We start from the raw sequence: 14,917 nt of genomic DNA, 5'->3' as shown, positions 1-14,917 counted from the left end.
CCAATTTCACACCTTGGCTCAGGTGATTAGAGGATCATCAGGGGGTCCTTTTGTCCCTCTGTGGGGGGATACTCCCACTAGGGTTATATCTGGGACTCTCCACCATTTGACCTTAGAACTGAAGAAGCTTCTCGGATGAGAGGTGAAACGTCTTCAAGCAACTTAAAGAAGTCCAGACGCTTTTCTTTGCAAGCTCCTTTGACTACCTTGTGTGATATTTATGGCTGTGACACTAAATCACAGCATGAAAACTTCCTGCAAACATGTCACAGGCGATAAACGTTTCACATTAAAGGTGAAGTTATTTTTCTGTCTCATGTTCAATAAACAGTGAGCTGGGAAAACTGAAGAACAGACTTCAGACGTTCCCTGCAGAGTTTCTGCTGCTCGGTCGTCTGCATGTTGCTGAGACTGAGCTGATGATGAAGCTGTGATGGGTTTATGGCACGTTTGGTTCTGGAGAAGAGTTTTACTGCCGGTGCAGGTGAAATGATCAGAGGTTACAGCCTCTGGTTAAAGTGGAGGCAGCGATCAGGACGGCTGAGCAGCAGAGGTCTCGAGGGTCCTAAAGTGTAAAAGCATCAGTGTTAGTAACACAAAGATCACAGAATGGGATCATCCACACAACACTAACATCTAAATCCACGGCAGGAACTCTTCCAGTGTCCTGAAAAATCTGTGTGCACGATGCTGAGATTAAAATCTGTCTGCTCATCTTAATGCAATATTTTCTAAAGTCTGGTAGAAGTTTTACTGATTTCCAGTCCACTTAGCAGACGTGTGGATAGGTGGTGGGTTGTAGAGCAGACTGAAAGCTTTAAGTTCATCCTCTGATTAAAAACTCAGACCCACAGATACAGGAAGTATAACCCTGGTGTAAGACAGGAAACAGCAACACGGCAGCCATCTTTTTCCTCCCATGCTGACCAGTGTCCCAGCAGAAGCTGGGGTTTGTTAGATCCTGTTCGATCCAGAGGAAACAGGCTAAAAGAGTCGATCAGGGGGGATCATGGTTTTATTATGTGCTCGTTATGATTGAAGCTCTGGTTGTGTGTTAGAGACAGAACCTGCAGATTCCTCCACTCTGCCTCCTCCTCTGCAGGAATCAGCCTCTTGGCTGGTTTTATTCACCAACGTGAATAAAATCATCAAACTAATCCAAGTTCATTGTGAAATGCCTGAAAATGGAGGAATAAATCTGTCAGTTACCGTATAAAGTTTGAGTTTGTCAGTGTTTTACACGGAGACGGTCGTCAGATGTTGAATGTTTAGCATGAATGTTCCACATCTGGAGAAACCTTCAAGATTAAAGCCAGTGAAAAGTTTCTGCAGCAGCCGCACTTCCTGCAAATCTGTTCTTTCAAAATAATGTGAAAAGTCTAAAATTATATTCACGACAGGTTTAAAGGTGAAGGTGGTCACATGGTTTTAGTGGAATGCCTACGTGGGCGCGTCTGAGTGATTTTGATTCAGATTCGTGCAGCGTGGAGCAGTAAACACTTGTTTTTGTTCATCTGGACTCATGAAGGATTCCAGTTAGCACATTTCCAGCCAATGAAACGTAACTACAGATGAAGACAAACACATTTAAGCTGCCTGACTCTCGAGTGTGGGTGCGTGTTCCCATTTTCAGGCTGTTTTAGTTTTCAGTTTAGAGGAACGCTGCAAACTCACAAAAACTTCTTTCTTGTGAGGTTTTGTTGGCAGACTGATAAAAGCAGCAGCAGCTGGTGTTTGATGAGCAGACGTGTGTTTCCTGTTCTGTAATAATCAGCTTGTTACCATCACATGATGAACTCAGCCGTGACCAATGAGGCCGTCCTTGTGCGGTTCTCTGGCGCTGATTCTGACTGTGACCTTCACCTCTGCAGGGTCGCCTCTGCTCGTGGCTGAGCTCGTGTTTGTCAGGCTGACAAAATAAAAGCTTCTTCATTTCTGTGGCTGAAGAGGAGTCTGCTCTTCTTCACCAACAGGAAGTGAAACATTTCTCACTGATTCTGAAATCTTCACTTGTTTCACAAATTCACAGTAACACACACACGGTTGTGTTTTCATATCCTTGTGGGGACATCTATTTGACATCATGCTCTCCTCAGCCTTTTACTCTAACCATTAAGACTGAATGCCTAACCCTGACCTGACTGTCCCTGACACTAAAACCACATTCTGAGTCTCACAAATGTCTTCAAACTTGTGGGGACGGGCATTTTGGTCCCCACAAAGACATGTAAACATGCACACACACAGGTATTAATGACCTCACAGGTTCATGTTTGGGGCTTTTAGCATCTTTGTGTGTCGCTCAGATTTAATTCACTCTTGTTTTGAGGTTTTGTGCCTTTTTGTTTCATTCTTTGTGCGTTTATTTTCTCTTTAAGCCTTTCAGGACTCGTGCTGTTGGCTTTTTCCTGGTGTGTTATTAGTATTTTTCATTTCTAAACTTATTCTAAAAGAAGGACCGATGGAACATTTATGTGAAAATAAACATGATCATTTAATGTTTTTGTCAATCACAGTGTTGGGACTAACGCGTTATTAAGTAACGTGTTACAGTAACTACGTTATTATTGTGGTAACGAGGACGGTAACTAGTTATTATGCTAAAATCAGGAACGCGTTAGTCGTTACTGGGATTTAGATGGGCTCGTTACTCGTTACTTCGTGTGGTGGCTATCGCGGAGCTTCCACAGATTCAGTAACATTAGCAAGTGGTGGAGGCCAGCAGGTGGAGGAGGGAAAGGGGAGGCAGGAGGAGAAGAGACCCGAGGCAGCCGCCGGTCCAAGTGTGAACTGAACTTCAGGTAAGAAGTTATGACCTGCAGTCTCTCTGGGTCAGATATAAACCAAGTTTAGGTGGAGTTTATTTTTGTTATTCTGACTTTTTCCGTACTGCATACTAGCTAGCATGACAGAGTTTCTATACAGCTGGGTGGGTGCTATGAAGTTAATGATGTTGAACTTTATTTTGTTCATAAGTTATTAGAATTGCCAACCGTCTCATCTGGTATTCAGAGAAAATATTACGCATTTCTTATTGAGGTGAAAAGGAACAGTTTGTCCCGTAATTCAGCTACAATGAAAAAGGCACAAAGCTGGATTTATTCTGTGTCTTTGCTGCACAGCTGCCTCTTCTTCTTTCATTCTCCCCCCTCCCTCTCCTGTTTCTACTTCAATCATGAAAACTGATCAATGATCAGCTGATCGTCTCTCTTGTTTGTTTATCTCCCACTTTGCATCAGAAAGAGGAAACCAGCGGAGTTCACGTTAAACAACAGCAGCACGTTTAAGCTTGATCAGCTGTTGTTAGAATTTATTTCATATTAATTTCTAGTATCAGCTGATGTTTGCTGGAGCCACAGCTGCAAAAAAGCTGCTGGTCATGATGTCGGTTTGGTTATGTGGTGAGAGGGAAACATGAAGATGAAACCAGGAGATGTCCTTACTGAATCATCAGAGCTGTGATGGAGAAACAGGTTTACCTTTTAGGTGACATGAATGAGTTGAAGGGAAGTTATGAACTGTTTCTGAGAGACAAATAACACCAGGATCCTTTTTTAGGTAGCTGACAGCTGGTAACTGTGCAGGGGCGGGTCTAGCAAAGTTTTGCCAGGGGGGCCAGGTAGGGCATTAACAGGGAGAGGGGGGCACAAAGAAATACTTTTCTTTCTTATTCTCATTTAAAATGTCTCGCTTTTAAAAAATAATTATCTGAATCTTACAACAAACGATTGATAGATTGATGCATATATACCATCAGAACAGTGTACATCACTGTCACAACAGTGTTTATTTTCATTCAAAGGCTTTAGGATTTTTGCTATAATGGTGGGCCGGTCTCTAGTCACAATGCCCAGGCTGATTTTTTTGTCCCAGTCCAGCCCTGTATGCAGCTCATCTGCAGTCTGGTGTTACCTACATCTTCCTATTCAGAAGGCAGAATTTCCGAGTTCTGAGTACAATCGAAAGCACCATGACTGCAGTTTTTGTGTTGGATGTAAAAGGCGCACATGATGCTGTGACGTAGGCTAGAATCATGGTGGCGGTCAACGACGGTCCAGGCGTGGGATTTCTCTCGTGGAAATATGCACATTATCTTTTCCTTTCTATTGGTAGGTGGCACAGTGCACTTGTGGCAGGTAAGCAAGCTAGAAGACTGGCAAAGTTATGGAAGCAACACATTAACAAGAGAATTCTGAGTAAAACCAAAGTTACTTTCCCTAGTAACTAGTTACTTTGAAAGTAACGAGTAACTTGAAGTAACTGAGTTACTTTTGATAGAAGTAACTAGCAATGTAACTAAGTTACTAATTTAAAGTAACTTACCCAACACTGGTCAATCATTAAAAATAAATCCTGGTCTTTCATTTTGCTGCTGCATTGTTCACAGAAACACATATTTTCCTGTTTCTTTCTGTTTGTGTGTTTCTGCTTTTGCCTGTTTAGAGCTGCTGAGCAGGAAAACCCAGACGAACAAAAACCTCTTTTAAGTAAATGTTTGAGTCACTTTGGGTCTGAAATGTAAAAATCTGCAGACTGAAACAGATTTGAAGGCATCACAGAAACAGCCTCACATTCAAAACATGAAAGAGAGGACTTTTATTTTGAAACACTCAGGAAATGACAGAGGGAAAGTTTTTTAATTAAAACAAATGATTAGTTTATGCATTCTAAGTTCATACAACCAACAAAACTGTGATGATCCTCCTTCTCCCTAAGATGGCAAACTGAAACACAAGTTTCCTTGTGGCTCAGGAAACTAACCACTCCAAGTTGGTGACTTTTGGAGATTTAATTTCCTGGATGATTGAGAATGCATCAAGACGAACACAAAAGGAAGTTCACCGCTTTTAGCAGCTCCCCCCCAGACAAACAAAGAGGCAGTTGGCAGTTAGAAATCAGCAATCATTCACACACCCCCACTCCCCTCCAGAATTCTCAGGTAACAACCTAATTTACATATGAATGACTAGCCAATTTAGCTTCCACTTGGCTGAAGCTAAAGCCTAGCTAAAAGCCTACCAGCCATTTGGCAACTCAGCCCATCACACGTCCACGTCTCTCCTTGTTTCGTCTTTTATTATGAAAGGGTTGTGTTTCCATGTTCAGTGTGTTTCATGTTGCTTCCCCTGTGGTGTCAGGTTCATTTGTGTCAGCTGTGTTTCCACTTCCCTCCTTTCTCTTCTGTGTATTTAAGTCCGCTGTCTTCCTCTGGGCAGTGTTGGTGCGTTTTCCTCCGTTCACGTTATTCCGGGTTTCAGGTTATCTCCTGATTCTGTTTAGGTCCATGTTCATGTTCATGTTTTTTCATCAGAGTTTCTCGCATGCACCTCCTCGGATTCATGTTCATGTTTTTCTTGTCATAGTTGTCATAGTCATACCGAGTTATTCCCAGGATAGGTTTTAGTTTTAGTTTCCGCCCCTGTTTGCTGGGCCTTGTTTTGTGTTTGTGTTTTTCAACCTAATAAATGGTTTGTTTTTTTGTTAAGATTCAGTTCCATCTCTCCCTTGTCTGCTTCCGGGTTCATATTGCAATCACATCAGCCACAGTGACAATAAACTTATTTTGATTTTTAACTTTCTTTATTTTTTCAACAATATTATGTATATATAAACATTTTGCATCTTACAATATAAAGCCTGGATCCTGCACATATTGCACTTTGAACTTGAACTGTGTTGTCTGTTTATTGGAGATTGTACTACTTGAATTCATTATCCTGGTGATATAACACATTAATTCTCCATTTGGAATCAATATAGTATATAATACAGTATCTGTCTATCCATCTATATAGCTATTGAAGTGAACTGGAGTGAATGGAAGAGAATTAAATAATGGATTTCATGTTCATGTTTATCTATGTTGTAACAGTGACGACTTGAGACATCTGTTTGGCCGTATATGAAGAGAATTAAATAAAATTTAAATAAAAATGATATTAACTGTATTTATACATTTTATATTTTTGGATGAGACACTGTCAGTGTGCTGTTATATAACTCAGGTATTTTTAAGGCCTGACTGGTGGCATTGGTGCCCATTGCTTTACTGTGCTGTTGGATGTGTATGTGGGCTATCCCTTGTACCTGACATTTGATTGGGCATCACTGTGTTGCTATGGTATGATCCTGGTAGTTGTTGTTAATAAAACAATAACAAATTCAAATTCAAACATTGCTGCATTCTTCTGTCACTGAGGATTCCAAACCTGCACTCAGTCTCCTCATTACTTTGGTATTGAACAGACAAACTTTGGAGCTCCTGCAAACTTTATGCACAAACTGCAAATATTTTACACAAATCTGCGACTGACAACAAGCACAGAGACTTCAAACAATCACTGAAGTAAGGACTGAAAGATTTACTTTAAAACAATAATGATTAAGACCTTTTTCGTAAGGTTGTTTTCCCTTGATTGCCAGCTGTTACTGTTTTTATCTTCATATCTTTCATATTTGTCCACCTAAACAATGCTTTAATGATACAGTTTGAGAAGTTTGATATGAATTTATCCAACTGACTTGAAAATGAAACTGACAACTGTCCTGTAATCTTACACAGAGAAACCAAATCCTGCGTCTTTGCCTTGACAGACGCCTAAAATGGCTCGAGCTGTGGTAAGTTACCCTTCACTGTGTCTGTTTCTAAACATTAAATCGTGTGAATTTTTAAAGAAAAATCCAACAACAACAATAATAATATGTAACAGAGCAAAACGTCAGATGACTTAAATGTTCCTCTGCAACACAAAGTCAAAGTCTGCCTCCTCCACAGGCAAAGGAGAAGCTCCCACGCTCATCCAGTGCAGACCGTTGTGCTCTGGACAATGAAGTTCCCGCTTTCATGTTCCGACCTATCAGCGCACCTGCATGTGAGCTCCTAAGTCCACCACCTGCTGATGCCAGCTTTCAGTCGAAGGACACAGACAAGATCATGCATCCAGATTTGAAAAACGATGGTTCATCCCTGGATGATGAAGTGACGTTTTTCATGTGTCCTACTGATGTTCCTCTGCCTCCGAGACCTCCACCCACTGCAGAGGTAGGTCTCTGCAGAAAGCGCAGGTATTCTACTGCTTTTTCTGTGGAGGATGAAGAGGAACATTTGATGCCCAAACGCATGAGGCTGATGAGTTGGGATGTCTCTAAGTCTCCAGCTGCTGAGAAGGAGTATGTTTGCTTTATGTGTCCTGAAGACAAGAGGTCTGAGTTACCTCTCAGCTCCCTCCAAGGCCATCCACCATCACAGGTCAATAATAATGACACTGACCAGTGTACCATTCTGCTGCCTCCTGAAATCCCAGTACCTCCAAGTCCTGCCCCTGTTGGAGTTCTAGAAACTGTTGATTTTCCTTTTGTTGATAATTAAATACGTGTTTGTGGTAATAAATACATTTTTGAGCAAATACATGTTGAGATGATTCGGTTGCTTATGATGGTTATAATTATCCAAACAGTAAAAACTAATTAACTGATGATACTAGACCCTTAAAAGAGATAAACACCACTAGTCAAGTCATAATGGCTACTTACAAATACATAAGCACTCAACACAACCCACACAGTGATCTAATGCACAAAAACAAAGGAGACTTAAACTGGCTGAATCAATTACTGTAAAGAAAACATGGAGGAAGGCTTCCTGTGGTGTCTGGCTGCAGTATAGGTCATAAACCTGCCTCCTGCATTACAGCAGACAGGTCAGGGGTCAAATGAAAAGCAAAATGTTTACCTCAGATTAGGGATGCACCGATACCACTTTTTTGGAAACGAGTACGAGTACTTGCATTTCAGTACTCACCGATACCGAGTACTTAATAAAAACATGATTTAAATTTACAGGTAACAGCTTTAGTCCTATAATTTAACCAAAACAAAACAAAACAAGGGACTGGTTTGGAATTAAGAACATTTATTTAAAATGAAAAGCATGTTGTATGCAACATATTACAGAATAAATAATTATAAAAAAATTTAAACAGTGACAGTGCAACTCAAGTATTTTTCAGTTTATTTTAAACTCTGCCGCTTTGGACAACACAAGGGGCATTAATAAACATCTTTGCCATTTAGTGCACAATATGTGAATAAACTAACAACATCCACTGACATAGAACTGTGGCAGTCAGTGCAACTGAGGTAGGTATTAACATCAAGTCTAAGATGACTCACTAAATGGAGAGAAACAGTGAGTGGCAGGGTTTTTTAAGAAAAGTAGCTTTTCTGCATCATCAGCAGTCAGACTGTTTCTGTTTTCATCTATAATGTGTGACACTGAGCTAAAAAGCCTTTCACTGTCCACACTGCTACATGGGGCTGAGAGCTATTTACAGGCTATTTTAGCCAAAGTGGGGAACCTGATTTTGTTGACACCCCAGTACTTCAGAGGACTGTCTTCACGAGGGCTTGGGGCCTCTCCGAGGTATGTGTCGAGCTCAATGGCAGCACCTGCTGCCAGCGGCAGCCTGGGCCTTGAGGAACAGTTTAGCAGGAGGTTCTGCAGCTTCTGCCCGACTCCCCTCTGCCTCAGCTCTAGAAGCTCCTGCTTCAGGTGCAGCTTGGCCTCTGGAGCAGTGTTGGAGAAGAAGCGATCTTTATACCTGCACAAAATTCATAAATGTATTAATATGTGGAAAAATAGGACTGATGTCATGTAATACGTGCTGTTCCAGCGTGTCTGTACGTCCTGCTGCAGTCTCTTTATTGGCTGGTTGAGCTGTCCCTGAATGTCCTCGAGGCGGGAGTAGGCTAAGGCGGAATGTTTAAAATGCCCAACTATTTTCCGTCCCACTGCTTTAGCATCAGCTATGCTCCTCTGTGCTAATAAGCGTGGGTAAATAAGCGTGGGCAAACTCTTTGTACTCGTTGTTGTGTTGGGATTTTAGGTGCTTGATTAAATTACTTGTGTTAAATGCGCTACCTTTAGAGCCTCCTCTGGACAATTTCGATGAGCATAATTTGCAGTCCGCCTTTGTTTTCGTGTCTTCGTTCACTTTGAAATAGTTCCACACGGCTGACTTGTCTCGCCTCGCCTTCTCCCAGCTCTGAGACGCAGCCGGGGCCTGTGGGGCGGGCACTCGGCGCCTGTGATTAACCCCTTACATGCCGCTCAAACATAGACAGGTCTCAGACCGTGGTATCAGTCCTCGGTATCGGGGAACTTTTAACGAGTACTTTAGAAAATGTGGTATCGAGGCCGATACCAGATACCGGTATCGGTGCAACCCTACCTCAGATTAAATATTTCCCAAAGTAAATTGGACTGAACTGGCCAGTTAAATACACGAGGGGATACGAATAGAAAAAAAAATATCTAAAAACAAAGAATGAAAACCAACTATTAATTTAATACTTAAGTCTGTGAAGGTTCTCAGTCATCCAGGTCATCGTAGTCTAAGGAGCTTGGAAAGAAAAGCGTCTGGACTTCTTGAGTTGCTTGAAGACGTTTCACCTCTCATCCGAGAAGCTTCTTCAGTTCTAAGGGTCAATGGTGGGGAGTCCTAGACTTAAAACCAGTGGGAGTTTCCCCCCAAAGAGGGACAAAGGACCCCCTGATGATCCTCTACCTAATCACATGAGCCAAGGTGTGAAAGCGGGTGTGGGTCCTAATCAGCCAGGGTTTCGGGTGAGCTCATTGTGAAACCTGGCCCCACCTTATCATGTGATTTCCTGAGGTCAGATGGCCCAGGATGTAAATGGTCTGAGATCCCTTCCCAGATGCCTTAACGTCCAATGAAAAAAACACATCATTTTCTCTCCAGTTACCCTCAGCAGTCCAACAGACCTCCAGCACCAGTAAAACATTAACCAGAAATAGTTTATGGGACATGTGTCGTTATTTATGTTTGTGGAAATGTGCATTAAATTAAAATAAAGATGCTGGTGTCTGACGTTACTGACTTCCCAATTGTGTGGCTTCTGGTGTGGCCTTCACAATTCAATTTTCAATTCAATTTTATTTGCACAGCGACAAATCACAACAATATAAAGTCGCCTCAAGGCGCTTTATATTGTAAGGCAGACCCTATACATACAGAGAAAAAGCACAACAATCATATGACTCCCTATGAGTGAGCAGTCTGGAGACAGTGGGAAGGAAAAACTCCCTTTTAACAGGAAGAAACCTCCAGCAGAACCAGGCTCAGGGAGGGGCGGGGCCATCTGCTGCGACTGGTTGGGATGAGAGAAGGAAGACAGGATAAAGACACGCTGTGGAAGAGAGACAGAGGTTAATAACAGGTATGATTCAATGCAGAGAGCTGCATTAACACACAGTGAGTAGGAAAGGTGACTGAAGAAGAAATACGCATTGCATCATGGGAATCCCTCAGCCACATACACCTGTTGCACTACACAACAAATGCAAGCATGTCAGTTTTATTCATTTTATGCTCATCTTCGTACAAATTTTAAAGGTAATGCAGTCAAAACTTTGTAAGTATCTGAGTGATTGGATGAAGCGGTTTGATGACGTAACACGCTATTTTAGTTTAAAATGCTTATAATGTTATGATAAATGGTAGTTTTGTTGTTACTTTTACAATATTATCCATCCTTCAGTTTCAGCGAACATGACAGTTAGCAGTGTAATAATTCCTCTGTGATAAAGAAAAATTAGCTTGTTTTCTTTTTGTGTGGGAGCTCGCACAGTGTTTCAACTTTACAGCCTTTTAATATGAAAGTCCTGTCAGTACACTTCCTTTTTACATCATTTCACACTTGCCCCGTGAAGGGCAACAGTCTGACGTCTGCTTAGCCAGGAGAGCTTCAGCTTGTTTCTTTCCGCACATCTTCCTCTTCACTGTCGGTGGCTTACAGACATGTTAACAAGCATGGACGTATCAAAACTTTGCTTGATTTTGCTGTTACCACTAGCTGTGTCCCATGATGCTGAAGGTAATACAAGGAAACTATTTTCATTATGCATTATTAATATTTTTAAATTTATAACCTCCTTGCTTTTAGTTTAAACTAAACACATTATTATGGGATTAAAAAGATGGTTTAACATTCACAAAATATAGAAACTAAAGTCCTCTCTGACACAGGCTGAATCTTGTATTTACCGTATTTTGCTGTCCCTGTTTACAGAGACTGTTGTGAAGACAGTCAGGAGAGAACACGATGTCACTCGGATTTGCAACAAGGAAAGTCAGACTACTATTGTTTTGATTATCTGTAAGATCAAAAGACAGAGGGACACAGGAGGAGAGTGTCATCTGCTGTATCGACACGGAGAGAACGTTACTCAGGAATGTGACCCCAGGTTCTCAATAACAAAAGAAAATCAGACTGCCTTTCTGGAGCTGACCAGTTTAACACCAGCTGATAGTGGGAACTTCACCTGTGAGTGTACAAACACTGAAGGGACATATATTGTCCATATCAGTGTCACTGTGGAAGGTAAATGCATTTTGGTTTCTTTATCTGACACAGTTATTCAGCACTGTGTTAGCATTGTATTGACCTGCTTATGTGTTTTTTATTCTTGTAATTTGTTCATTTCTTTTCTTCTTATTTTCACTTACAGCAGTTTAAATACTCTCACTGACTCATTTATCAGGTACATCTTTGAACCGAGTTGGACCACCTTCAGCCCTCAAACATGTCTTCATTTTTTGTGGCACAACAAGGCGCTAAAAACATTCCTCAAAGATTCTCAAGACATATTGAAATTACATCATCACACAGTTGCTGCAGATTCGTCAGCTGCTCTTACTTGAAGCAAACTTTCTGTTCCACCACATCCCAAAGGTGCTCTGCTGGATTGAGATCTGGTGACTGCGCAGGCCGTACATGATTTGAGCGCCGTGACATGGTGTGGTATCCTGCTGGAAGCAGCCATCAGACGATGGGTATTTTTTGGGCATAAAGACATGAATGTGGTCAGCAACAACCTTCAGGCAGGCTGTGGTGTTTAAATGATGCTCAGTGGTCACTACAGGGTCCAAAGTTTGCAAAGAAAATCCTTCACAGAGCATTACACCACCAGCAGTCTGAACTGTTAGAAATCAACTCATCGGGCAAGGCATCGTTTTTTTAGTCTTCTGTTGTCCAGACTTGCAAACTGTAGCCTCAGCTTGCTGTTGTTAGAGGCCAGCAGTGATATCCAGTGTGGTCCGCTCTGCCTCAAGGTTTGATGTGTAAACAGCATTTTTACCCAGAGAATCACAGCTCACTGGATATTTTCTATTTTTCAGACCATTGTCTGTGAACAGAGATGATTGTGTGGGAAAATCCCAGCAGATCAGCAGTTTGTGAAGCACTGGGACCAGTAACATGTGCCATGTTGCTCTGTTTGAGCATTGATTTGCTGACATTTTATTATTTTATTAACCTTTATTTAACCAGGAAGATGAAGCTGACATGTGATTGACAAATGAAATGAACACTGAAATATTTGTGTTACACCCTGAACAAGTATACCTCATAAAGTGGCCAGTGAATGTATATAAGCAGTTGGACCAATTTCAGTTCATAGTAATATTCAGAAAAGATGCAAAAGAAGAAGAAGAAGACAAAAGAAAAGAGCACAGTGACAATATTTAAAGCTCTGTGGTTATAAAGCTGGGGTTTCATTACTTCACTCAGAGTTTCAGTAGACGTAAACTGTGTTTGATTTGTGTTTTGATTTCCAGGAAATGAAAGTAAATGATTTTACTGACAAATGCATCTTTTCAATGATTTAGACACAAACGAGGCCCACACTTCAGCAGACAAATCTTTTTCCGTTTATCTGCCCGGTGTTGTGATCATCTTTATAACTGGAGTTATCGTGGGATTTATCTACTGGAGGAAAAGTAATGGGTGAGACTATTTTTGCTGCAGTAATTCAAAGATGATATAGATGTAGAGAAAGTAAAAGGAAACATCACATTTCAATAAATGAGAATTCGCTGTATGTTAAACATCATGTCTAGAATGAACACTTTTTATCCTTCCAAAAATAATTATCATTATTAAGAGAGAAGATAATATAAATGTAGATGTTCTTACTTGATTTTTCTCTGTTTGAATGTGAATAGTGTTACACTAATGCTGACATCCTTTCTTATCAACGTGGCTGCTTAAGGTCAGGAACATCTGGAGTGTCTGTACCTGAAAATCCCAACGGTTTGGTGAGCAATTTATTGCTACGATCTACAGCAGCTAGTTAAAAGTTTGCCAGTAAACATAAAACATGTACATTTATGTTTTAGGATGTTAACTACTTATATAGATAATTACAGATTAGTGTTATAATACTATTAGTGCCAACTTCAGTGTCCTTTATTTTGTGAAGAAGCTCTTACAGAAATGAGCAGAAACATTAAATAATCCAGGCAACAGATGGAGAGATTTAAAGATCAATAGAGTGTGTGGGTAGACCGGGTTGAACTTGATTAATACCTAAAATATTTCACTTTTCTAAAGGATGACGATGAGCCAGATCAGCCCTATACAAACCTTCAGCAGCCATCGAGTGATTCCTACCAGACTCTCATCTCAGTGAACCATCAACACGACAACAAGACACGCTCAGCAAGAAGCACAGGAACTGTGGGAGTGGATAATAAAGCTCTATGAAACATTTTAAAGTATATAAAACTTTAGGTGACATACTAATATAATAATATTCATATATTATAATAAACGTCCATCTTTTCACACTGGATAGTTGTTTCCCAGTAATGGAGACCATTCAGTCATAATACTCCAACTCAGGCTCTCAGATTTAATACAATACAAACACAATAAACTGTGGCAAACATGACTCTTTGTATCAGACTAGTTTTGTTTTTGAACAAACATCTCATCATAATTTGAACACAATGTCCATCCAGATAAACAGAGAGATCAGTCTGGCTTAAACAATGTTGGTGGTTTACCTTCTACTGTCCTTCCACTTTTATGCACTTCTATTTTAGACATAGTAAAAGTTTCAGTGTAGACACAAGAGGTGAAATAAGGAGGGTGCAAGTCTTCCTGCTTTCACTATAGTCTACCTCACACTGTCCAATCACAACTTTGGTGTTATTTCATCAGTGAAATGTTTGAATGATGCAATTGTAACTCTAATGTAATGAAAAGATAAACATGTTTTCCACCTTCATATAACAGGCTGATACAAATTTCGTGACTTTTCATGTTTTCAAAATGAAGTTTTTTTGTGTGTGTGGCAACATTCAACAGACGATGGAGATTCTTCTGGCATGAAGTTCATGGCTACAGTTCCCATCATTTCTGCTGCTGCTTCACTCATCAGTGTGGCTGTGATAACCTGTGGTTACAGCCTGAGGAGAAATCCTCGCAGGTGAAAACTTTTACTGACGCACTTAAACTCATGAAATGACCCTTTGAAATCACTTGAGCACATTACTGCATACAGCAGCCACTGTGGTGTTCAAAGTATCTCATAGGTTCTTTTCAAACACCACACATTAGTTGTAGACATAGCTAGTCTTGTTTTTGAGGTATTTTTCACCCCATGACCTCTGATGTTTTTATCCTAACAGAGAAAACAGATCAGGTCTAACTAACTTAACAGGATCTGAAACTCGCCAGATGTTTGTGAGTTTTCCATAGTTCTGTTTTACACTTAATTGTGCCGAGGCTGCAGTGCATTATGTCTGTGTTTTAAGCTGCACTTTAATTAAATGTAAATGACAGTGTAAATTGTTGTTTAGGACAAAGAGGACCGCTACATGAGCCTTCATCGGCAAAACATCGATGTCTACCAAACTATCTCCTCCGGTCGCCTTCATCATGATGCTGAGGCCACTGCATGTCACAGTCATGTACAATAATAATCAGAGATGGAGTTTTTACCCTGACTACGTGATCTATAAAACTATGATGCTAGACATGCTATCTATAAAAGACACTGACATTTTAACTTGCCAGCATCATGTGTACTGTTAGTTTGTTTTGCACTGAA

General features: G+C 40.7%; 1 protein-coding gene across 2 annotated transcripts; it reads left to right on the top strand.

Annotated features, from left to right (window-relative positions):
• The first annotated feature begins 10,820 nt into the window (after window positions 1-10,820).
• LOC147302905 (uncharacterized) lies at window positions 10,821-13,566 on the top strand. Of its 2 annotated transcripts, none has more exons than XM_086284547.1 (5): window positions 10,821-10,896; window positions 11,092-11,403; window positions 12,690-12,806; window positions 13,060-13,118; window positions 13,414-13,566. In XM_086284547.1, the coding sequence occupies exons 1-5, from the start codon at window positions 10,821-10,823 to the stop codon at window positions 13,564-13,566; spliced, it is 717 nt and encodes a 238-aa protein (XP_086140673.1). The 2 variants fall into 2 exon arrangements, with proteins under 2 accessions (XP_086140673.1, XP_086140674.1); XM_086284548.1 differs by having other exon boundaries at window positions 12,690-12,807; window positions 13,073-13,118.
• The last annotated feature ends 1,351 nt before the right edge of the window (window positions 13,567-14,917 follow it).

Source organism: Aulonocara sp. 'chitande type north' Nkhata Bay, linkage group LG23, assembly GCF_057382095.1.
Source record: "Aulonocara sp. 'chitande type north' Nkhata Bay isolate Kocher_YH1m ecotype deep benthic linkage group LG23, A_spYH_male_GT1.1, whole genome shotgun sequence".
In the NCBI taxonomy this organism is placed as follows: domain Eukaryota; kingdom Metazoa; phylum Chordata; class Actinopteri; order Cichliformes; family Cichlidae; genus Aulonocara; species Aulonocara sp. 'chitande type north' Nkhata Bay.
Note: the sequence above shows the minus strand (reverse complement) of the source record. Positions and strands in the feature narration are given on the sequence as shown.

Excerpts from the sequence above, each read along its gene's own strand:
- LOC147302905 (XM_086284547.1), top strand. The coding sequence starts at position 10,821 with ATGTTAACAAGCATGGACGTATCAAAACTTTGCTTGATTTTGCTGTTA. Across the intron at positions 11,404-12,689 it reads TATCAGTGTCACTGTGGAAG|ACACAAACGAGGCCCACACT; the intron begins GTAAATGCATTT and ends TCAATGATTTAG. Across the intron at positions 13,119-13,413 it reads CTGAAAATCCCAACGGTTTG|GATGACGATGAGCCAGATCA; the intron begins GTGAGCAATTTA and ends ACTTTTCTAAAG.